We start from the raw sequence: 24595 nt of genomic DNA on the forward strand, positions 1-24595 counted from the left end.
TTACTTGTAGGTTTGTCATCACATCATTCTTCCCCCCTCTGCAACTAATCCCTTGTAGCAGTAAGAGATGCTTGTAGTGGGTGTAGATGTCTGTGCCGGCTGTGTGTGGCCGGTTTTGGCAGTGGAGGGGCTACAGGGCTGACTTCTGTGAGAAGCTGCTGGAAGCTTCCTCCATGTCTGATAAGGAAAAAGCCAGCCAGCTCCAGGATATACCCTCCACTGGCCAAGGCCAAGCCCATCAGTGGCCCTGGTAGCACTGCTGGGATGAAGGGCAGAAAAGTTATTGTGCGCAAGCAAATTTCAGCCCGAGAGAGGAATGACAATATGCGATAGGAACAGCTCTGCAGAGCCAAGGTCAGTGCAGAAGGAGGGGCAGGAGCTGCTCCAGGCACCAGAGCCAAGATTCCCCTGCAGCCCGTGGTGAACACCATGGTGAGGCAGCTGGGCCCCTGAATCCTATGGCAGTCAACAGGGGAGCAGAGATCCACCTGCAGCCGCAGAAGGAAGAGCCCACGCAGGAGCACATGGATGCCTGGAGGCCGTGGATGTGTGGGAAGCCCGTGCTGGAGCGGCTCCCAGCAGGACCCATGGCCTTGTGAGAGATGAGCCCATGCTGGAGCAGGTTTGCCACAGGGACCAGTGACCCTGTGGGGGACCCTGTGGGGACAGCCTGTTCCTGAAGGACAGACTGACTGTACCTGTGGGACAGGGACCTGTGGCAAGGCCATTTGTGAGGAACTGCAGCCCGTGAAGAGGATTCACACTGCAGCAGTGAGTATGCAGTCTGTGTGGCAGAGTGTTTCTGCTGGGAGCAGGGAGAAGGAAACAGTGTCAGAGCAAACAGGTGATGAACTGATCCTAACCCCCATTCCCTGGTGTTGGGGGGAGACAGGCAGGGAATCAGAAATAAAATTAAATGCAGGGAGAAGGAAGGCGTCCTGGGAAAGTGTTTTGGGTTTATTTATTTCTCATTATCCTACTCTGATTTGATTGTTAATTAATTAAACTAATTTCCCCAGCTCTGTTTTATCCATGACAGTAATCAGTGGGTGAGGTCTCCTGTTCTTGATCTCAACACATGAGGCTTTTTGTTATATTTTCTCTCTCTAGTCTTGATGGGGAAAGGAGATGGTAAGAGGTTGTGGTGGGCACCAGAAAACCTATATAGCTGTAGTGTGACAATAAGAGTTACTTGAATAGTTTTTGTATAGCTATACCATAATTAATTAGTTTTTTAACAGGTAACAGAGTATTCAATTTGGGTCGTTCCCGAGAAACAGCATAATATAGGAATAACCCCGCTGTTGGGTTCTGGCATTCAGAGTTACGCCGTTCCCTGTGGGGCGGCCCGGAGCAGGCCCTGCGCCCCCTCAGCCCCGGCTCCGCCCGCCGCTCCCCCCTGGGCCCGCGGCCCCGCCGCGCTGCGGCCGCCGCCCGGCAGGGGGCGGTGCCGGCGGAGGCCGCGCGCGGAGCCCGAGCGGCGTTCGGTACCCGCGCGGGCGGCGGTGGGAGCCGGGCCCGGGGCCGCGGGGATCGGGCCGGGACGGACGGGGGAGGCTCGGCGCGGCCATGGAGATCGGCACCGAGATCAGCCGCAAGATCCGGGTGAGACAGAAGCAGCCGGGTCGCTCCCTCCGCCCGTGGCAGGAGGCCGGGCCCGCGTGTGGGGCAGGCCCGGCCGGCGGCTGAGGCACCGGGCTCCGGCCGGCCCCCCCGTCACGGCAGCCGGCCGCGAGGTCCTTCGGCCTCGGGACTCCCCGGGAGGGCGGGAGCAGGAGAGTCGTTTTTGTGGGAAGCGGAGTGGAGACACCTCTGGCCCCCGACGGGCAGCTGCCGGGTGCCGTCGGTGTCCCGGGGCTGCCGCTGTCGCCCTGCAGAGCCCGGCCGGCCCCGGGGCTGTCCGGGGGGCGCGCAGCTTGGCCGGGTGGGAGCCCCCGGTACCGGCAGGGCCTGTCAGCCGCTCCCACTCGGCGGTCACAGTTTGGAAATCCCGGCAGGTTTCTGTTTCCCTGCTGACCTGGGAATTACCTTTTATCAAATCGACTTAGATTTTTAGGTTTTTTTGCACCTTATGAGTCCGGGTGGTCTCTGCTCAAAAAAGGCCAGCTGGGACGCGGAGGTTGGACGGTAGCGCAGGCACTGGTCTGTACGGTACAGAGAGTGAGATTCCGTTACTCTGCTGTCAGCCCCTCGCTGTTAGAACGTTCCTGTCCTGAGAGTAGAGAGTAGGAAAAGTTTAACATGTTAAATCAGTGTGCTCAAACAGTAAATGAGAGAAACTTTGCTAAGCCTCCCACATCTTTAAAGTTAGAAATACTTTGTTGATCCATCCCTTAAACAATATTTCATTATTTTTTAGGGTGCTATAAAAGGAAAGTTACAGGAGCTGGGGGCTTATGTTGGTAAGTTTTGCCATGTGTTCAGCAATCTTTAGATCATTTTTGTTATGTAGGAAAAAACCCAGCTTAGCTAATGGAACTTACTGTTACCTGTGTTATTGCATACAGAAGCCTTAAGCATGAGAAGAAATATCTGAAGTGCTGGACTAGTGAGAAAGAAAGATATATATACTTCAGAAAATATTATAGTAAGCATAAGAAGAAGCAGTATGTGAACATCAGTATATGAAGAACTAAAAAAAAAAACAACTAAGAAGTCAGTCTAATAATCTTCCCTTTTAGAAATGGTGGCAAGGGATTTGAAAGAAAAACAAACCATGATGTGAATATCTAAGGAAATTTCTTTGAAGCATTAGGAGAAACATTATATAAAGCAAGGGCCTTGGAAATACAGCAGCAGGTAGCTGTGACCACTCTGAGATGGAATCAGTCTTTCTTAGGCATATTTTTAACAGCTCTTGAATTCAGAGTGAGGTGTCTGTTGAAATTAGGAGGGAGGACAAAGATGAGTGAGTGGCTTAGGAAATTAAAAGGCCAGGTCAGAAACATTATGTGGGACCAACCTTAAAAATGAAAGAGCTGTGTTGAGCTAATTATGTTGAAATACATGTATCTGAATCTTAGAGGCAGGGGGAGATTTTATTTTGGCTTGTGGCAGGAGGGGTGAGCCATGTGAACATCTGTGGTCCTATGGGTTTGTTTTTTCTGAACCTGGGAAGAAGTGGGTGTTGCACTTCAGAGCAGCTCTTTTCTGCAGCAGTAGAAGTTGGTAACTTAACACAGCATTCTGTTGGAAACAAAATAGCTCAGTCCTGAAACTGCATTGTTGTTGTCTGTCATGCTTCTTGGATTTCAGGTGAAGAAAAGGAATTGAAAGCATAATTTAGTGATCCTGTGAGTTGCAGGGCCAAGTTCAAAGTTTGTTTGAGCCCAAATTCATCTTCTTTCCTATTTTAAGGGGGGCATTGTATTTATGGAAAAATGTATTGGCTCCATAGAAGGGAGTTACCTATGAGCTGATATTCTGAACTCATTTGGTGCCTAGGAACCATGTTTAGAACTTTTTAATTGTAAAATCATCTTTTTCAGCATCTCAAAGCTTGTCTTTTTAAGTAACTAACTTTTTGTTGCTTGGTTGGTCGGGGTTTTTACTGTCATTCCAGGTTTCAGTTTCTCAGTCCTTGATTCTTTGCTTTCTTCTGTATTTCTGAAATAAAAGTCTTTCTTGTCTCTAATACTGAGATGCTGGTAGAATACTAGCCATGATTGATTCCAGCTGTGACTCTTCTTTCTTTGTTTGCCTTCTGTCTCTGTGTTCAGAGGACAGGTTTCCTGTATTCCCTGGACCAGCAGACAATGTCTGCAGTTTCTTCTCAGTCAGCTTCTGAACTTCTTTAAATAACTTTGTATTCTTTATTGCTAAGTATGTCTTGCCTTGGCCTCTTTTCTTTTTAAACCACTGTTTCCAAACTACTGTGATTTTTCAGGTTTCTTTTCTTGACTAGAGTATTTTGGACAACTTTTAAAGTAATCTTTTTCAAAAACTATCCATTTCTTCTTTCAGGTAACCAGTAAAAGTTGGTTCTCCATTATTCTAGCCTCTGCACAAGAATCATGCTTTTATTTCTTTCTGTAACTGCTAATTCTTTTTTCTTGAAAACTCTTCTACAAGAAGATGTTTTGAAGCTAACTTGTTGTGTAGAGCTTACAAAGGAAATATTCATATATTTAAAGCAAGATGAAGTTAGTTAATTCTTCATCAGGTAGGAAATTTTTCAAAAGGCTGTAGTTCCACATGCAGTTTAAGTTGGCATAAGCCAACTAAATTGCTAAATTTCTACAGTTACTCAGAAAGTAGTAACTTACTAAGTAGTAACCTCCTTCTTCTATCATACTATTACAGGTAATTGTGCTAACTTATGCTTTTATCTGTACTTAAAGTATCTTCTTTACTTTATCATGGGTTGAACCACCTGGAGAACTTATGTTTAAAAGTAGCTTGGACAATAAATAAAATTCATTCTAAGGTCCTCGGTCTGAGCATTAGTTCATCTTGTGCAGTTTGTAGTTTGCAGTGAAAAAGAAACCCAAACACAAAGCAGCAACAACAAAAACTGAAACAAACAAAAAGCCCCCAAAAAGAAGTGAAGGTTTAAGCTTGGAATGGGTTATGTTCAGCCAGTTGAGTAGTGGTAGTGCAGGTACAATGTGTGAATTGTGTTTTTGTAGTCTAGGGGAGAGAGAAATTATTTACAGTGTACGTAGGTATAGAAGAAAGGCAATTCCTTTCATTTGGATTTTGATTTGTATTTTTCATTTTTTTAGGTCTTTTTAGTGTTGTGTTCTGTCTTAGCTTGATTAAATAAGCACAGCTGTATCAGTACCTTGATTCAGATTCATAATTTGAAGTATTTCCCAGCTGTTTGCACTTACTGTTGTTATGATCACATGATGTCATGGAGTGGGATTGGAGAGCATGAGATGTTTGATTAAACTAAATTGAAGTCAGTGCTCAAGAAGCACAACTAATGCCTTTGAGCAATAATTGTGGCAGTCAGTCCTTCAGCAGAGGCCAGAGCTAGGCCAAAGCAAAATGCCAAACACCAAACTCCCCAAACCCTTAATGTGGTGATGTGGGGCTCTAAGCACCTTCCTGTGCATTCTGAGGAGCTGGAGTGCCTTGTATGCAAGGGAATGGATTTCTCACACTGTGTGAAATTGCATGCATTACAGAGTAGAAATTCAGTCATGAAGTTGCTGGGATTTGTTTTATTTTTGTAGGTAGAAAATCTGGAAGTTAATACAGTTTTGATTTGTTCAATGCACGTATCAGAAATGGATATTTATTTGTTTTGTTTCTGTAACTAAAGGAAATTTAACAAGGGTAAGGTGCTGTATTTGGCAATATTTGAGGTGATGAATATTGTAGATATTTTTTAGTTGCTGGTATTCAAGAAAAAGGATATAGGCAGTGGAGTGGCTTTCTTTTATTTTGTTCTTCTTTCCATTCTGTTTACGCCCTTTTTAAATACACTGATCTTCAGCTTATGCTCTTGTGAAGCTGAGGATCTTTTATTCCTTGCTTGTAGATGAGACTTGTATTGAATCTCATAGGAAATGGAAGACTTGTTAATTTGCTTCCCTAATCCTCTGCACAGTCTTTATAGTAAGATAGAAAGAAAATGGTTACTTGTTTAAAGATGTTTGTTATGTCTTCCATGATTTATTATACTTTAAAACAATGTGTTTCTCTTTCTATTAGATGAAGAGCTCCCTGATTATATCATGGTTATGGTGGCCAATAAGAAGAGTCAAGAGCAGATGACAGAAGACCTTTCCCTTTTCCTTGGAAACAATACTGTCAGGTTTACTGTCTGGTATGTTTGCAAGCTGCTTGTCACACTTTTTATCAGTAGTGCACGACTGCTTTCTATAAGTGACACCTGACATATAAAAAAGTTATTTATTTTCCCATTATGTAATTTGTATTAATAAAAACTTCCACTTTGCATGTCTAATAAGTACATTAGTTTTAGTCTGTCAGCAGTTAGGCTTTTGAGGTGATATTTAGATGGAAAAGGGCTGGAGGACATATTTGTTTATAAGCCAGTCAGATTTGTAAATAAAGTGCTCAGATAAGTAGGGGCTGTATGTTGACTTAAAATTATTCCTGCAAAAGCCCCTGTGAGATGAGAGCATTGTTCACTGCAGTTAGATGTGAAGGACCAAACTGTGGTCCTTCTGGAGCTAACTGAACCAAACTGTGGTCCTTCTGAAGCAACTGAAGCTAACAGTGCTTCAGGTTGCTGTGCATGGGAATTACTATATCAGGGCAGATGAGCAGTGGATCTAATTCTGTGTACTGTCTTTGACAAGGCTTAGCACCAAATGCTTAGGTATTCCCACCTCTCAGGCTATTTATTTATTACCACCACCCAAATCGAAAACTCCAAAGTAGAACCTCAGAATTACTGTGAACAGGACAAGTTAGCAACACTTCAACTCTGCTGTCAGCTCCTGACAATGTAGATTCATTTATTCCATGCTGCATGACAAATTTAGACATTATATTTCTCATGCATTTTCTAATACTGAATTTGTTCTACAGTAGAAACCTGTAAGTAAATCCACATTTCAGACATTTGACTCTAGAGATTTTGTTGCTTTCAGAGTTATGTATTTTTTCAAGTTAATCTTATTTCTGAATCTCCTACCTAATAGAGCTTTAAAGATCATTATTTTATTTTGTGTAGATGAGAAAAATAGTACCATTTTTTCTTTTTCAGTTTGCTTTCTTTGACATATTCATACTCACGTTACATTCTGTTCCAATATTTCTTCCATGTAATTACTTCCTATGAGCTTTTCTGTTATTAAATAGCAGAGAGAAACATTTTAGAAGTTGGCTATGTTATGAAATCGTAAATACTGACAAAAAATGAAAAATAGTTCCAGCTATTACAATTCACTGTATTAGCTATTTAAACTGATGGGTTTTCAGGTGATAATGTAACTTGTGTGGATATAGTTTGATTTTACTTAGGTTTCATTTTTCTCCTGGCATTTGTCAAAAATATAATAGAGGAGTACAATTAAGCATGGACCTTTTTTTTGAAAACTGCACTGGCATTTCTTTGCTGCCTCTTGTGGCCTGCCTAGGTGAAGCTTTTGGGTTTCAGTGTATCAGGAAATCATACAGTTTTCTTTCTCATGGTAGTTTTGGGAATCAGATGAGTGAAGTTTACACAAGTGGATGAGGATGTAGCTCCTGTATTATGGTCTTGACTGAATCCTGATATACAGTAAAAAATAGTGTAGCAGAAAACACTTTCAGGGCTTTGTAAATGAAATGAAAAAATAATAAATATGTAGAGAAAGCAAATTTCATCAGAGATATCAAGATCATTTTATATATTTATATTTTAAATGATGTACTGACTATATGCACATATACCACCAGCTGGTTCTGACACCTGCTTAAATTTTAAACATAGTGACTGTTTTAACCCTAAGTCAGTATTCTTCAGTATTCTTATTTTATATTTATATATATAAATACAGTGCTAAGACCTGTGAATAAGCTATAAGGGAACTGGTGGAAAAGTGTTACATAGCATTGTAACTGTGAGTTTTATATGCTTTTACTTCTTCTAAAGGCAACTCAGAATGTATATGTTCTTAAATGTTGGTGAAATGCAGTACTCGGCAATATCTGCCTTCCTTGTTTTGTCTCTGTAGCTGGTAATTTTGGGCCTTCTGGCAAAAGTTTCACAGCAGTTGTGACAAACCTGGCAATCCTGCTGGTTGGCCACCACTTCTTATCCTGACAAAGTGTCAGATCAGATATTCTGAGGTCAGTGCGAAAACTGATCTGCATCTCCAGAGCTCAGCTGACAAGTGTTCTAGTGAAAGCTCACAAGGAGAACAAGTATAAGCCTTCATTATACCCACATGCAGCCTTTGCAATGTGTTCTTGTCCCTTAGCTCATTTCAAATATTCAGCCAAAATTACAGACTTCAAACCATTATCAGGTTTGAATTCCAAGTAAGATATGAGTTTAAGTGTTGAGGTTTTTTTCTTTCTTCTCACTGTAATACCTGTTTATTTTTGAGCAGCCTTATTGTATTAAAGCCACATAATTTTTTGTGATGCTTCAGCTTAGTGCCTTTTTCACAGGCAAAGGACAGATTTGGTCCTTTGCTGAGACATTTTTGCTCACCAGCACATCTCAGAGAGTATGTTGGTATATACAAAGCATGGTGAGAGAATCCTGACAATCTTACATACTATATATATATATATATATAACAGTTATATACTGTTTGAGTTTGTATTTTCAATTATGTTTAACTCTACTGTGTAATTAAAGTTTCATATACAAAGTAAAATTTTAGGCTATGCTTTAGGCTTCTAACTTAGGCTTTTTGAATCAATCTTTTTGATACTTAACTCCATTGATTGTAGTGAAAGGTGGATAGTACTGGCTTTGAATATGTAAACCAACTAAATGCCAAAAGTATATGATGTGATGAATACTCTGCCTGCATGTGCAAGACATTGGAGGCAAGGTACTTCAAGCCTCCCTTTTGAGGTTAAACATACTCTGGTTGATGGAAAGTGAAGTCTTAAGGGTGGAAAGGCAATGAGTTTCCAAAAAATGATGAGTTTCTATCTATCTCTAGACAGATATCTCTGTCTTTATCAGTCTGAATGTAAGTTAAGGTTTTTTAATTCTCCTTTTTCTCTTTTGCTTCCTTCCCTGCCTGCTGTCTATTTCAGGCTCCATGGTGTTTTGGATAAGCTGCGATCTGTGACTACTGGTAAGTAAGAAAATTAAATTTTGAGTGAAGGGAGGCTTATTTTTTCTGTGTAGTATTACATGTCTGAGTTGTAAAAATATCTTGTCTGTTTCATTATTTTTTTGTTTCTGTGGTTTAATGTAAAAGTGAAAGGTACCTGTCTCCACAGAACCAACCAGTGTAAAATCTTCAGAATCGAATATCTTTGAGAGCAACCTGCCTCCCAGCAAAAGCAGCTCATGTGTGAGTGATGAGAGGAGGCGGGAGGATATCTTGCCCCCTCTTGCAGTGTCAAGCACTCGGACTGAAAGAAATGACTCCAGAGTTTCAACCAGCTCACAGGAGCAGAGGAACACTGCTTCCAGGTGAGGCAGCTGGCTACTTCCCAACACACCTTCAGACACCAGTAGTTGTATGAGTGTAATAGCCGTTCTAAAGAGTACAGACACTTGGAAAGATACAAGTACTTTTGAAGAGTGAAGCATTGCTACAATTTGTTGTACAAAAAAACATTAAATCAGAACTCAGTTCTTTAAGCAATGTAGCTCAAAGATCAGTGTGTTAAATTTGTATAACAGTAATACATTAATGATTCTTGATTAAAAGACAATTCTCATTTTCCAGGACTTGACTTGCAGATAATAGTTGGTGATTTCTTTTTTAATCAGGCAGTCTTGTGAAGATGGTTCTGCATCCCGCTTAACGTCTACAGTCAAGCCTCTGAGGGAATTGTCACCTTCTGAAGCTGTAATTGACATTAAACCTGAACCAGATGATCTAATTGATGAAGACCTAAACTTTGTGCAGGAGAATCCTTTGTCACGGAAGAAACCTATTGTGACTGTAACTTACGGTTCCTCTCGTCCCTCGGCCGAGATCTACCGGCCCCCAGCTGTCAGGAGTGCAGATGGAAACGTTCACGTGCCCAGATTGTCTCAGCAGGGCAGCCTGCAGGGGAGCCGCCAGTTAGACACACAAGGCTGCAGGTCTCTGGAAACAGGCCAGCTCTGCAATCCAGAAGCATTTGGCAGCTTAGCAGAAGGTCACAGACCCACCTCCAAACTCGGTGCTGATAAAGTGGGCAGTGAGGTTGGTACAACCTAAACTATTGCGAAACTCTGTTCTTGTTAGGAACCTGAATTGCTATGTATGCTTCAGTAAAATATTCACCTCAGAGAAATCAAAAGACTTCTGTCACTGGTACCAGGTTTGAGATTTCATACTTTGAGTCCACTGGTAAAAACAGATTGCATAATTTGACATCATTATCTGAGAGCTTGCTGCATTTCAGGGTTAATTACCATATTCATCTTCCTGTCATACTGACTTGGAGTAATAGTTTAGCACATTATTGAGGTGCATATGATGAATCAGAAATTATAATTCTGATCTTAAGATCATTGAATCAGCATGATTTTCCCTAAGTGCTATGTATGCCCCCAGCTTTACACAGTCCTGTAAATCAGGATTTTTGGCATGCTGTTTATTAGCCCAGATACATTGATGATGATGAGGATTATTATTACTATTCTCTTTAGAACCATGTCAGTTAAGAATTCTTTGGGATGGATGTTGGACAAGGATAAACTAAAAGATGGTTGCTGCCCTAAGTACTTTGGAGGCCAAGCTAAGCCAGTCAGGGTGGTAGTCCTAGCTGATAGACTATGTGAATGAAGAGCCTTTTTTTGAGAGGAATGAAGATAGTTATGGCTACTAATGTTGTAATGATTTTACAAACCTTGTGTTGCAAGTGCATCTATGTTTATTGCAGCTCCTAAAGTCCTCTGTCTTTGCCACTGCTTAATTCTGTATAAAGGATAATGAATTTTACTTGGAAATCTAGAATGCTTTACAAAGATACATTCTGGTGTCTTAGTTTTTGAGAATGGAGAAGAGCAAATGAGAATATAGTGATTTATTTAATGTACATAAATCGCTTATGAATGTCAGGAACATCTCTCCTTGGAAATGTTCAGAAATGGTCTTGTGATTCTTTTCTTCTGTTACTGTTGCATGAATAATGTCCAGAAGAGACAACAGGGACATTGCACTATCTAAACTGGACCATTCTGACTGTGTGTAACAATTAGCATCCTTTAAAATATGTAGTTTTCTTGCTTAAAATGAATCATTACACCTGTCTGAAATTAGAGTTGATACAGAGGAAGAAAGTAATTTTAACTGATTGCACTTTTCTCTTTCAGTCTTTCAACATACTCATCAGGTGAATACTATAAATTTCTTTGGAAAACCCTGGTTTTCTGTAGGCATTGGATATTTTTTCTGTACTTGAGAGATTTTTTTCTTATTTTTTCCTAAGTGGTGTTTACACTTTCATTTCCAGTGAGATGTTTCAGTGTAAATGTGTCTGATTTTCACATTACCCAGAGCAGTCACTTGTCCAACTGGAAGGGAAGTTCTCCATCTCCTGGCTCCAGGTGGAATTGCAGTGCTTTCTTTGCTGGGTTACTGATACATGGTTTCTGCTAAATGAGCTGTTTTGCCTGCTCTGTGCGTTGTAGGAGGAAAACTCCCGGAAGAGACGGCTGCCTGTTGTAAGCTCGGTGGTCAAAGTGAAAAAGTTCTGTAATGATGGAGAAGATGAAGAGGAAGAGGAAGACTATGGATTGCGAACAGGAAGCATCTCCAGCAGTGTGTCTGTGCCTGCAAAGCCAGAAAGAAGGTACTGTGATCTCAGTGTTTCTGAGTTTTCAAGAATTAGTATAATGAATGAAAACTTTGAAAGTGGGGAAAATCAGTTTGCAGATTAAAATTGACAGACAAAATTTAGTAAACAATTTTTATATTTTTTGTACTATCTCAGAACTCTATGGATGAGATGCCTGTTTATGCCACACTTTTGCCTTTGATTTTGTAACCTCTTTTCATTATTGCATGTAAGATGCAATGGAGTGTGAATTTTTACATTATTTGGGTGAAGCTTACTGGCAAAAGAACATGTATGTTGACATGTTTCAGACCAGGTATTTATTGTGGTAAAATGATTTTTCAGTAATTTGATTTATTTTCAGGAATTTTTTTCAAACCAGTTATCACTTGTTCTTTAAGGTGATTTCAACTTTTCAAACAGTCTTCAGAGGTTCTTCCTTTTTTTCTGCTCCCTAATTCTAAGTGTCAGGCATTAGTCAAAATACATATCTTTTGTATCTGATTTTTAACAATAGAGTAAGAACATATAAACTAGAGAAGAGATGGTTCTACTGACTTATAGTGCTAGCTTGTACAATATTTATTGTAAGCTAATATACTGTATTTAATTTATCTTCAGTACCACAGCACATTGCTCTGATTTAAGCTTCCTTATTGTTGATGTTAAAGACAAGCAGAAAGCCTCTTTTTACAAATAATGTGTTTTTGATGGAGTCATTCTAATTATGCAGCTGGATCATATTTCTCGGGATGGCTGCATAGTTATTGGTGCCAGCACAAACATAACAAGAGATAAATGGTGGGCAGAGGTTGGAAAAAATTAATGGCAGAGAGTGCCTTTCATATGTAGCATGGTTTTACAGCAGATTGAGAGGTGAAATCACACATCTGGGCTTCCATTTTTTAGAGCATTTTGTGGATCACCATCTATGAGATAATAGATTAACTGAAAACTGTTTTGGATAAAATAATTCTAGATGATTTCTGTTAATATTTTCCTGTTGAAATAACTGTCTTTAACATGCATACTGTTGCTGTGCAATCCATGTCTGATTAATTTTTTTTTATTTCCTTTAGACCTTCACTGCCACCTTCAAAACAGGCCAATAAGAACTTAATACTGAAAGCAATCTCTGAAGCACAGGAATCGGTTACAAAAACAACCAATTATTCCACTGGTAATTAGTATTGATTTTGCTTGTGTTAATCTGTGATATTTCCAAATTCTCTTGTATAAATCCAAGCTAAAGAAAGCACTGAGACAAGTCTGAATGCTAAATAGCAAGTCAGTTATACTTGAGGGATTTACTGTGTCCTGTTTCATTGCATTGATGTTCAGTGATGAATTATGAAAACAAATGAGGGAGAGGGTCTTTTTGAACCTAAGTGTTTCTATGAATCTGCTGCCATTTCTTTGTTCTATTCTATTTGCAAGCACTTCAGCAAAGGGTAGCTAGCATCATATGAAGAGACATATTGATGATCCATGATTATTTATATGAAACATGGAATGAAAAGTGATTTCAAAACTGTCAGAAAGTACCATGTTAATTTTATGTAGAAGTGGATGAATGAGTGCTTTGCTGTTGTCACTGTAATCCTTCTCATGCTGTTTTGTCTTAAAAGTAGGAGTTCCAAGGTGCCACTCAGGGTGCTCTGTGCACATGCACAAATATACTTGAAAATTAAGAATTTTACAGGTAGCTAAAGGTGCTTTTTGTGGAGACAGACACTTGGGAATTTTTGTGTGTGTAGGAATTTGTGAGAGTTATTTTAGCACAATATATCTAAAACCAGTACTATTGTGTGATTGAGTAGTATGTAAATGATTTGCCATTGTTTCTCTGTTTAAAGTTCCACAGAAACAAACTGTTCCAGTTGCACCAAGAACTCGAATTAGCCCAGAAGAATCCCAGTTAGAAGTAATTCATGTGCAAAGCAGACTGCCTGTTCTGAGTTCTCAGCTTCAAGTACAAGAGTCAAAGGAGCAGACAGTTGAAGATATTCAAGGTCACCTGATAATATTTTTCAAGAATTTATACTAGGGAATATCATTTTACAAGCTGAGCAGAGAAAAGTAAAGGAATGCTTTTAATTTTTAAATCTGCATCAGAAGTTGCATGCAGAACTGCCCTGAAGACATGCAGCTTTCAAAAGCATGGCTGTCAGATAGATCCATGTATTCAAACACACAAACTCAGGGGATTTAATCAGTAAGCAAAGAATGTTACAGCTCTGTGGCATGTCACTGAAGAATATTTTTGCATAAGCACTTACATTTGGATAGCTTCTCTCTTCCTCATCCTTTGCATATTTTCCTTAGTATCTTGTAGGAGTAATTCGGTCACAAAGCTTAAGTGAGAGTGAAGATTCTCTAGAGTATTTGGAACAATTTTCCAGCATATGAAGTATTAAAAGATTCTTTCAACACATGGTTTCCACACAAATGGTTATAGTGTTTTGTTTTTCAGTTTAAATATAAGAATACTCTATTTGCTCTTACAGGACAGCTGATACCAGGCTAACGGTGTCAGCTTTGGTTTTTACCTCTGTTTTGAATCTCCTAAAGGGCATAATACTTAAAGGCAGTCAAAGTGCCTTTTCAGCCTTTTCTTATAGAGGATGGGAGATTGTCTTTGTTAGTCACAAGGAATCATAGAAGTAAGGCAGGAGAAAAAGTATTTCTATAACAAGTACTTAGTTGATACTTGCTAAGTGTTTAGATATTTGGATAATGAATCAAATTTGGTTTTGAGTAAAATTTTTGTTACATCATCCTGTGGTCATTGTAAAGGAATGATAAACATTCATTATTTTAAAAAGATTTTTGCAGTTGCTTATTCATAATATAAATGTATTTGGAATCTTTCTGCCACCTCAAAGTATGTGAGAAAAAGCTTTATCAGCCTTTGAATTAATGCACAGAAAATAATTATGCTAAATATTTTCACTTTTTTGCCATTGAAATGGAAATGACAGCTTGCTTAGGAAATGTACAGAAAGCAAAAATAAATTTTTAAGTCATATCTCAAATGTAGAACAGTGCTGCTCTGATTTGCTCTTTTAAGAAGATTGTAAAGTAGTCCCTTGCTACTTGCTTCCCTCTGTGTGTGTTTTCTGAATGGCCAACTCTTCTACAAATGAGGAGGAGGAACTTGGCCTTCATCAGTTGTTGTGCCCACAGACCTAATTTATACTGAGCAGAGATTATGGGAACAAGTAGTGTCCTACAGTACTTAGATTTTGCCATGTTACTATTCCTGAAACAACGGGAAAAGGGTTCATCATAATAATGAAAATTACTTTTAAAATGTTAAAAGTGTGAATGTTTTTGTTGTTGATTCTTTTAATCAAAAGAATTAAGAGAGTGTGCCTCAGTTCTCTAATCTATGGTTTCGTGTTGACATGCTGTTAAATATGCTTCTTATTGCTTTTTTTTAGGAATTGAACAAAAGGAGCTCTCTTGTCGGCTTCAGATAGATCCTATGATTGAAGATGCCTTGCAAGTGTCTCACGGTTAAGTCTTGTGATCTTTTATTTTCAAATCTAATAGTAGTGTTAAGATACTCCTTTTCAATTAATTATACTGATTTCTACAATTATCTAGTTTCTACATCTCTAAGGAATGAATGCATTACATTAGTAGCTGTTCAGAGGATGAGAGATTTAGAGGGGGAGGGGAGTTGTACCCTGTTCAATGCTGTTTCAGCATAGCCATTCCACTTATAAAATTTCCTGATCTGACCTAATATGGCTTATGGCTTCTGTGGATCCACCCCTGTGAAATTAACAGGAAAGTAAAAATGTTTACTGGAAACTACTGGGAAAACATTAAAACAAAGTAAGATTAGCTTAGTGACCATGTAAATTGATATTAGAAATATGCTATAAGAGTACAACTGCCACCTTATTTACTCTTCTCTATGTAATTTTCTCCCAATGCAGATTACTGTGACCCAGAGTCTCTGGTGCACTCAGATACTCGCTCGTTCATCCTGAAGAAGCCCAGGCTGTCAGAGGAGATGGTGCCACAGAATCAGCAGCTGGGGAAGAAGGGCACAGAGGCCGTGCGAGTTCACTCAGCGCGTCTCATACAGACACGGTGAAAAGCTACTGCATTTAGGAGGGTTGCTAGTCACATTGCTTGTTTGAGGTTTAGATGGAGCCCTTTGGTCAGACTTGTGCTTTGTCAGGTCAGTCAGGAGGTGTGAAATCATGCAAAATGGATTGACTTTGAATAGTAGAAGAAAAAAAGCAGGGGCAAAAAGCCTCAGGAATCCTTCTCTGGGAAAATAATCCTAGAGTCAGCTGTAGCTTGAGCAAGTCTTTGATTTGCATGAAAGAAGAAGGAGCTGAAAGTACTGCTCTTCTGTTCTGATTTCTGAAATCTTAGTCAAGTAACCATTTTGCTTAAATTGCCTTTAGTTTTATACCTGTTTCACCCTTGGATTACATTTCTTAAGAAACATCTTTAAACATAGTATTGAGTGTGGTGTATCCTGGACAATGATTTCAGGCTCCTTACTGGAGAGTTTGACCAGGAGAAGCTTAAAGTTCATGTCAGCTTCAAATGAAGTTCAGGTAACAAATAGTCCTACCTGTTACAAGTTTAAACCATTCTGAACAGCATGATGAACTTCATCACCTGGGCTGCTGTGCTTGAGAATCTGCTGGTGTTTCCTTTCTGTGAGTGGCTTTCAGCAGCCTGTGTTAATTGAAAACAAAACCAGCACTGAGCAAACAAACCCAAAAGGATAACCTGGCAATATCACAATTGAAAGCTTTGACTGTGCTATAGGAGAGAGGTACATTTTTGTATGTGAATAGTCAGTTTCTGACTGCTTCAGTCTGAAAGTTCTAGCTCATGATGTTGTTCATGTTCTGGTTTCTGTCCTCTTAAAGGCATTCTACAGTGTAGTTGGTTTTAGCCTCACTTCATATGGAAGCAAAGTTTATCCCATTGCTGTTTGTCTAAGATGAGAACTCCACAGTTCTCCAATACTTAGAATCACTTGTCATTCAGGAAATCCTTCAGGTGAAACGGATGGGATGGTGAAAGGCTGGAGAAAATGTATGTGTTCCCAGTTTTAATGCTGCTTGTTATCCATGCTGACTACTGTCAGATACAGGACACTAGGCTATTGGTGTCTGACCTTTTAGTCTGGCTGAGTGTTAAAGTTCTTAGTCTCAGTATTGCCATTCTATCATCCTAGTTCTAAAAACTTTCACACCACTTGTTTCATAATGTGCTTTTCAGTAATTTTGAGGAGACACATGTTTGGTATGTTAAAAGGTTTGTAATTCCAAGTATGGTATTTGCTCTCTTTTTCTGCCTCAAAACTGCAAATTCCACAGGATTGACTGTTGGAAAATGAGTTTTTGGATCTGTCTCTTGAGCAGAATGCAGCAATCTGAACTTCTACCTAGAGCTGTAGTTCTTATTAGTGCCTCAAGGGAGACTAGAAGTCTAACTGCTAACTGGAGTGCATTACCAGTAATTGCTAAAAGAAGGTCTGTTACTGCTCAACTCCCCATTGATTAGCTTGTACTACTTTCACTCACTACCACAGCTCACATTCACTCAAATGTCTTGAGTCAGAAAATGTAAATTTACTACATTTCTTTGTTTGACAGAGACCAGCTTGCACAGCCAGAGAAACCTGCTAGTCCCAAGTTCATTGTGACACTGGATGGTGTGCCCAGTCCACCAGGATACCTCTCTGATCAGGAGGAGGAAGAGATGTGTCTAATGGAAGGATTGAGGCCAGTTACCCAGCACATGTGTGCTGGCAAAGGATTGAAAGGTCTTCGAGCACAGCAGATGCAGATTGTAACCAGGCAGCTGGAGAGCTGTGATGGTAATTATACTGACCAGCAGGGTGTAACCTTGCTGTGCTGCTTGAGCATGGCTACACCTCCTGGATATTCATTCTTAAGAAACCAAACTGGTGGTGTTTATTCTTTAGTCAAATGAAATCTAGGAGTTCAGTGAGACCATCTCTTCAGAAGCCTTTGTCTTGGAATATTAGAACAACATGGCACATGGTAGTTCTCCACACATCTTAGTATTTGGTAAAATTTGGTTGGGTTCTTTTAGGTAGTTTTTTTTTTGTTTGTTTGGGCTTGTTTTGGGGTTTTTATGTTCTGGTTTTTTTCTTGTTGGGTTGGTTTTTTTGTTTGTTTTTTTTTGAGTTGGCTTTTTTGTTGTTGTTTTGGTTTTTTTTTGGTTTTTGCAAATGTAGTTGGTCTTCATTGCCAGAAATCTGCCCTTCTGGTTGACCTGTTATAATTTGTCCCTGTGCTGATGGACAGGTGATGTTAGAGTTAACACACTGCCTTGAACCTTTAAAAATATGTCAAATGGTATTCATGTTTCTGTCGAGGGTTAGGACACCACAAGGAGCCTGGTAGTGTAAGGTGTTGGTAGAATCCAGTGGCTAGCACCTGAAAGAAGAACTTAACAGTGTGTGATTTTACAGATTTTTCTATATTTTCTTTCTATATTTCTTTTGAATAACATGGGAACTTGCTTGCTGAACCATATGCTTGAATTGTTTAGAATGCTGACATAGTGATGAAAACCACAGAGCTTACAGTTTTGTCATAGGCCTGTTGAATACATGCCTAAGGGCTGTGCTTGGATTCCTGTTTTTTACTTAGCTTTCTCAAGAAAATAAGGATCTTCATTTAATGTAGTAACCATGTATCCAGATTTCTGAACTAAATAAAGAGTACTGTTTGGTGCTGTACTGAGAACCCTTAAATTGCATGGATCCAGCTGTAAATGGGTAATGCAATTATGAGAGCACCATAGCAAAAGATCTTTTAAGTCCATGTCCTTTCATTTCCCTGGCTGCAGAAGTACTGTATATCAGGCAGCCTTAAAGATGAAGGGAATGTTGTATATCCGTGCACTTTACTAGCACAGAGAAGCAGTTGTTAGAGTACTTCTTGCAAATCCATGCTTTTGTATGGATTTGTATGAGGTGTGTAGCCTCAGACTCCTCACCGAAGCTGCTTGGTAGAGGAGAGTGTTGCCAGCACAGTCCTAGCTCCGTTAAGGATACCTGTGAAGTAGCAGGGGTTGCAGTGAAGCTCACACACAATCACATCCTTGTGGAAGTGATCTGTACGAGCCAGTGTGGTCCTACTACAGGATGGCATTATTTGGTGGGTTGCAAGGAGAAGGCATAAATGAGGCTAGGGATGGAATGAAGCTGGAGCAATTTGTGTCATCAGTGGGATCAGAGAAGGAAGTCTAGGCAGTGCTGGAGAACTTTGAAGAGCCAAAGGTTTAGGCAGATTTGGGAAAATAAGACAACAGCAACACATGTACAATTGTCTGAATTTGGAGAATAAAGTTTTATAAGCAATTTAAATAGGAGAAAGTCAAAGTCCCATGTTCCTGTAAGGGTAGTGAAGGTGTGGAATGTTTCAGCTTAGAATTTCTTAAAATACTTTTTGGATTAGAGTTAGGGTTCAGGTAACTGAAGTGTCTTAACAAATTACATAGAAGTGGTTCTCTTTCAGTATATGACCCCATAATAAGAAATGTGATTATCATAAAAATTGATTTTTAGCTTTCATCTCTTGAAATAATTTTCTAGAGTAAAAAATATCTTGGAGAAAGAAACATGGCTATAATTAACTCATGGCTCAGCAGAACAGTCATAACTCTAGCTCAGTTGGGATCATTGCCTGTCTGTCCAAGTCTTTAAATCAAAATTCAGATTGAAAAAGAAAACTGATTTATTTTGCTTGTAAACAGTGCAAATTTGATCTTTCATGATCAAACTGCCAAAAGGCAGCTGTCAGTCTAGTATTATGACTTTCCATTTTATAGTTTTGGAAATTTTCTTCAGAAATTATGATGTACATAAACTTTTACTGTCATGACATTTTGATTAAGAGAGAATAGAAGTACAGTGTATTTTGATTGGGCTAGATTGTTTACACCAAGTTGCATATAGAATCATAAAGGTCCCAGCTTGGGGTTGTTTTTTTTCTTCTTTCTTACCATCCAGTGGAAATGGAAGACTTAAGTATGCTACAAAAGCAGGAGAAGGTGCTGGAGCGCTGCAAGTACTGGCCTGCCTGTAAAAATGGAGATGAATGTGTGTACCATCACCCCACACTACCTTGCAAGTGAGTAGTACAGAGCTCATCCACTTGACATGCTATCTTGATTTTCATTCCAGAGCTGCAGACTTCTGCTCTGTGTCAGAAATATTCCAAGGCAGCACAAACCTGTCAGGACAGGTTTTTTTTTTAATCAGAGCTAGATTATCACACTGTTATTCCTTCTGTTTTCTGCCCCTCTCCCAAGTGTCAACACAGGGATGGCTGCTGCACCCTTGCAGAAGAAAGCTTTAGTTTACAGTACAGGCTGGTGTTCATGAGTTGCTTGAAGATGCAGGAATTAGCATCTTAAAAGAATAGGCACTTTTCTGCCAGCTGTTACAGTGCTTTTGAAGGTTAGGTTATCTTAGGTAGGAATGCAGTGATTGTGGGTTTTAAATTTGAAAGAGAAGGCGAACTCTTGAACGTGTCCTGTGCCTTTGACTTCTCTTCCATAAGCAGGAACAGTCCAGGAAAACTCTTTGTTTTGAGGTAACTCTTACCAGATTGGGTAACTTCAGTTACTTGGACATATGAATTATCCTCTAAAATCTGGTATAACTAAATTAAAAGTAATACTCTTGAGAGAAAACCAAGGGAACACTGCACCCCTCTCTGGGGAAGGTCTGATTTCACATTGCCTTTGTCACTCTGCCACACAGTAGGAGGGACATGTTCTGGCTTGCACCAAGGACTTTTTTGACCAAAGTGCCCTGAGAGTGAGGTGGTTCAGTTGTTCACTGCATGGAGGGGGTTCTGCAGGAAGGGCAGCTGAGTGCAGCTGTGTGGGTGCACAGCTTGTGCACTACACCATGTGCCCCACTTGGGAAGGAACCAAGACATGCCCCAGCCCTGCTGCACCTCTGGCTTTCATGTGCAAGAGATGTTCAGGGATTTTGCTCCAAGTATGAGGTTTTGACTTAATTTCTTTTCCCTCAGAGTTTTTCCTAACTGCAAATTTGCTGATAAATGTCTGTTCATCCATCCAAACTGTAAATACGATGCAAAGTGCACTAAACCAGACTGTCCTTACACTCACGCCAGTCGACGAACCCCCCATCCATCTCCTAAACCAGGTGAGCACATCTTGTTTTCTGGGCTTTAAAGGATAGTGCTAAAGGGGCAACAGTAATTTTGGAAGCAGAAACTGACAGTGATGAAAATTTTTTTTTTTTGCTTGAGTTAAAGTAATTTTCTTACAACTCTTAGTGCAAGATGAAGAATAATAATCCAGTGTTACTGCAAAAACTGTTACCAGAAAAATCCTCCAATGCTTTTATGCAGGAGTCCCTATGAGGGCTGTGCAAGGCCAAAGTGGTGACTTGCATAAGTTGTCTGTTTCCCTGAAGGGATTAGCCAGCACTGGAGTTTTGCTCAGATTTTTTTCTTAAATTGGACACATGTTGTACCAAGGCCTTGTGACACACACTGAAAACAGAGGCTCCTGCCTTTGAACATTTTATTCTTTAATGCCAGTGTAGGAGTGAAGTTGGTGTAGTGATGAGATGACTTTTGGGATGAGGTTACTTGATGAAGGCAATAACTGTGTTTGATATGGGTTGGTGTTGAGCCTTTGAACCATGCTGAGGTGCAAGGACTTTACTGCATGATCTTTTGGAAGTAATTTAGCCCCTAGTCACAGTTCATGCAGTTTGTTACCTTGCCAGACCCCAAGCACAATGTGCTTGTCTCCTGTGTCATTTCCAGCAGCTCCTCCATATTCCTGGAAAGTGCAGTGCCTGTGCTTATCAGTCTGGTCAGTTGAAACTCTAACAGGCTTCCTGCTGTCTAAATTTAACATCTGAGATTCTCTGCCTACCAGAATCTCTGTGATGGGGAAGAACCAAGTTAAATGATTACCTGATAGCCTTGTTTTACTCCAGGGTCTACTAACTGCATTGGGAAATGCTGTTTTTATTTCTTGCTGAATTTTGGTGTATTATAAAATGGAATTTTTAGCAGAAAGATTGATATATTTAAGGTTGTGCAGAGCTGTCTTGAAAAGGCGATTTATTCTGATCCAGACTCACTTCCTTTTCTTTTTGTTTCTATTGTTAGCACCCCTGCCCACACTGTCTGTACCCTCCAGCAGTCCGCTGTGCAAGTTTTTTCCAGCTTGTAAGAAAATGGAGTGTCCATTTTACCACCCAAAAGTAAGATATATCTCCTGTCTTCCTTCTGTTCTAGAAAGATACTTAAAACATGCTCCTTTGGGACAGGAAATGTTACTAGGATTTAACACTGTTCACATTTTGACTTTGCCTTATAAGGAGAATACACAAAAGTAGTAATTTAAGGAATTTGGAAAATTATCTGTACCAAATGCTGCTGGGGAGCTTCAAACAGGACAGATCTCTTCAAAATATACCCAGCCAGGATGCTGGGGGCAGAGAGGAGGCTTTTGGGAAGGAATATGTCTCAAGACTCTTGACTCTTCCTTCAGATATGCTGCAAAATACAAAAAACTTTAAAGATTGCCCAGTTACCCTAAAATTTATTAATGTAATCTTTATACTACAGGAGTCTATTACTTGGGTACTTGTATAGAATTGTGTCCCTGCATGTAATGCCAGGAAGTGTAGTGCTTTTTCCAGCCTTAATAATGCCAAAATACCCATGCTCAGATACTATGAACCAGATACTCTGGCTTTTCTCCCCCTCAGGTAATCCTGTGTCATGCTCTGACTTGTACACAGAGATCAATTTAAGCTGAACTCTGTAAATTGTTGCAAGCAAAGGAATCTCCACCAGTCAGTGCAGTGGCAGTTTTGGAGCATGAAATTCATAGTTGGTCCTTCTTGAAAAGGATTTTTTGTCACTGGGTTGAGCTGGTTGCCCTGGTGGAGGCGGGTGTTGGCTCAGTTGCAGGTGAGATGTGTGACACAGCAATACCAGGGTCACAGTGCAGCTCAGCATGTTCAGGAGTTCAGGCAGCCAGCACTGAGCAGCCTCTTCTGAAATACTTTTGGTTTCAGCATTGTAGGTTTAATACACAGTGTACAAGACCAGACTGCACTTTCTACCATCCCACTGTTGCTGTACCTCCACGCCACGCCTTGAAATGGACTCGAACTCAAGCCAGGTGAGAAATACTCTAACCCTAACCAAGAAAAATAAAAGGTATGTTATGGCATTACTAATGTAGTTTTACTCACAGAAGTAATGTGTGAGAGGAACAGCAAAGATGTATGAAGAAACATACCCCTTATGGGCAGCTTTCTTTTGAAGACAGCCCTGTGCTGTTGTTTGGTAGTAGTTGTATAAACATTAACTAATGTGATGCAAGCCTGATAAACAGGTGCCCTGCAGCTGAGACACAGCAGTCACTGGAGTCCTGACCTGGACAGGGGGTGTTTTCTGAGGTGTGGTTGAATAAAGCTGAAGATCCTTTTACCACTGTTTGATCTTATGTCTAAGCTGTCTTTTCCACAATAGGTTCAGCTGTTTTCTTGGAGTGTTTCTGGCAGAGCAGCTCCTTCTTGTCCTCTGCTTGTGATTTCATAAACCAGTAGCAGACTTCCCAAAGCTGCAGCTGTGGGCCTGCCATAAGGCTCATGTGATTGAATGGTCCAATCCCCTCTGCAAAGGTTTTAACCATTACAAGGATGGGGCAGGGAGCAGTTCTCAAATCATCTTTACAGAGGGGCAGAATTGCTTCTTATGGAATTGTTTTTTTTTCCTTCTCAGTGAATGAATATGATACAGCCTGGGACTGAGCTTTGCCTCTTCTGGACAGTAGAGGACAGAAGGATCAACCACCAGGACACAGGATGCTAGGAAAGACTCATACATTTTGGACTTTGAATACACATTGTTTTCATAAAACGAGATTGATTGCATACTTGAAATGTCTCTAATTTTCCAAGTTTGTAAGTTTGGACAATTTTACATTTTTTTTACGCTGTAAGAAAAAAAACATCTGTGTAAGAAAAGTTTTAAGTTCCATTAAAAACCTTCAAAGCACATTTTGTGTTCTGTTTGTGTAATTTTCCTTGTTTAAGGATTGGTGTGTTGAAGAATAAAGTATGGCAGCAGAAGCACTTGGAAAGCTTATTCCTGTGTTGGGATTGTACTGGAAGTACTTTTTGTGCAAGTGTTTGGTACAGTGCCCATGGCTGCACTGCTGTCCCAGCACCCAGGGACTGGGTAAAGACGAGTGCTTTGCCTTTTGGGTGTTGTTCAGTGCAGTGGTCGTCACAGTCCTTCTGCTCTTTAAAATGGGGACAAAAAGACAAGGGAAGCAAGCAGCTTCATAAGCCAGAACAATTAAAGAATTATTGATACTGTTCTGCACTTAAAAACCCTATGAATTGCCACTTCACTTGAAAATAGATACTCTGAGATGTCTCCACTTATGCCCAGAAGAAAGAAAGTACCACTGAACTTCTAAGGAATTCTTTTTTCCTTCTGAGCACACTGTGGTTTTCTCCTTCTAGAAAAATAATGCACACACATGCCCATAAATACAGTTCAGTGTTATTAAAATGATGAAAAGTGTTGAACAGTAACATAAATGCACTTTTTTATTAAATATTTTTTTATATTTTGGGGAACTACATTTTCACAAAAATATACAAAAGAATTTATTTTTACAAATATTTACATTCAATATCAGAAAACAAAGATAGCTACATATTTTAAACTTAAATTTGACAAATATAGTCTTGAATTCCGAAACTTAACACTCCAGGAAAAGTATTTTTAATTTTTTTAAGTAAAGTACTCAAAGTTCATATTCAAATTTTAAAAAATCTTAATTAATGCAAAAATCTGACATTTAATTTATATATATATATATATATATATATATATATATATATATATATACTTTAAATAAACATACAACATTGTTACAGGAATTAGATGTTCATGGTGGAAACCAAAATGGAGTACATTTAAACCCATGATCCATATAATACATGACCAGACCTTTGGACTAGTTTAAAATACCTTTTTTTTCTTTTTTTTTCTTGTTAAAGCAAGAGGGATTATCTGACACACTCCATAATGAAACAACAACTCTGAACAGACAACTGCATTTTAAGCTTAAAGAACTACAGTAAAATATTTTTGTGAGGTGACCTGACAGGGGGCTGGAGAGGAGAGGA

The 24595-nt window shown here is 39.7% G+C and overlaps 1 protein-coding gene across 6 annotated transcripts; it reads left to right on the forward strand.

The window, feature by feature from the left end:
• Nucleotides 1-567: 567 nt before the first annotated feature.
• On the forward strand, nt 568-23452 carry ZC3H14 (zinc finger CCCH-type containing 14). 6 transcript variants are annotated; one of them, XM_059475048.1, is made up of 17 exons: nt 568-771; nt 2360-2402; nt 5662-5776; nt 8680-8720; nt 8869-9064; nt 9368-9788; nt 11222-11382; nt 12447-12547; nt 13224-13379; nt 14811-14885; nt 15315-15471; nt 17004-17227; nt 19394-19514; nt 20427-20563; nt 21546-21640; nt 22463-22569; nt 23175-23452. In XM_059475048.1, the coding sequence occupies exons 3-17, from the start codon at nt 5685-5687 to the stop codon at nt 23179-23181; spliced, it is 2091 nt and encodes a 696-aa protein (XP_059331031.1). In that variant the 5' UTR covers nt 568-771; nt 2360-2402; nt 5662-5684; the 3' UTR covers nt 23182-23452. The 6 variants fall into 6 exon arrangements, with proteins under 6 accessions (XP_059331031.1, XP_059331032.1, XP_059331030.1 ...); XM_059475047.1 differs by lacking the exon at nt 568-771 and adding an exon at nt 1459-1605; XM_059475049.1 differs by lacking the exon at nt 2360-2402 and having other exon boundaries at nt 752-771.
• Nucleotides 23453-24595: the final 1143 nt, after the last annotated feature.

The sequence above is a fragment of the Ammospiza nelsoni genome, chromosome 6 (assembly GCF_027579445.1).
Source record: "Ammospiza nelsoni isolate bAmmNel1 chromosome 6, bAmmNel1.pri, whole genome shotgun sequence".
Classification (NCBI taxonomy): Eukaryota; Metazoa; Chordata; class Aves; order Passeriformes; family Passerellidae; genus Ammospiza; species Ammospiza nelsoni.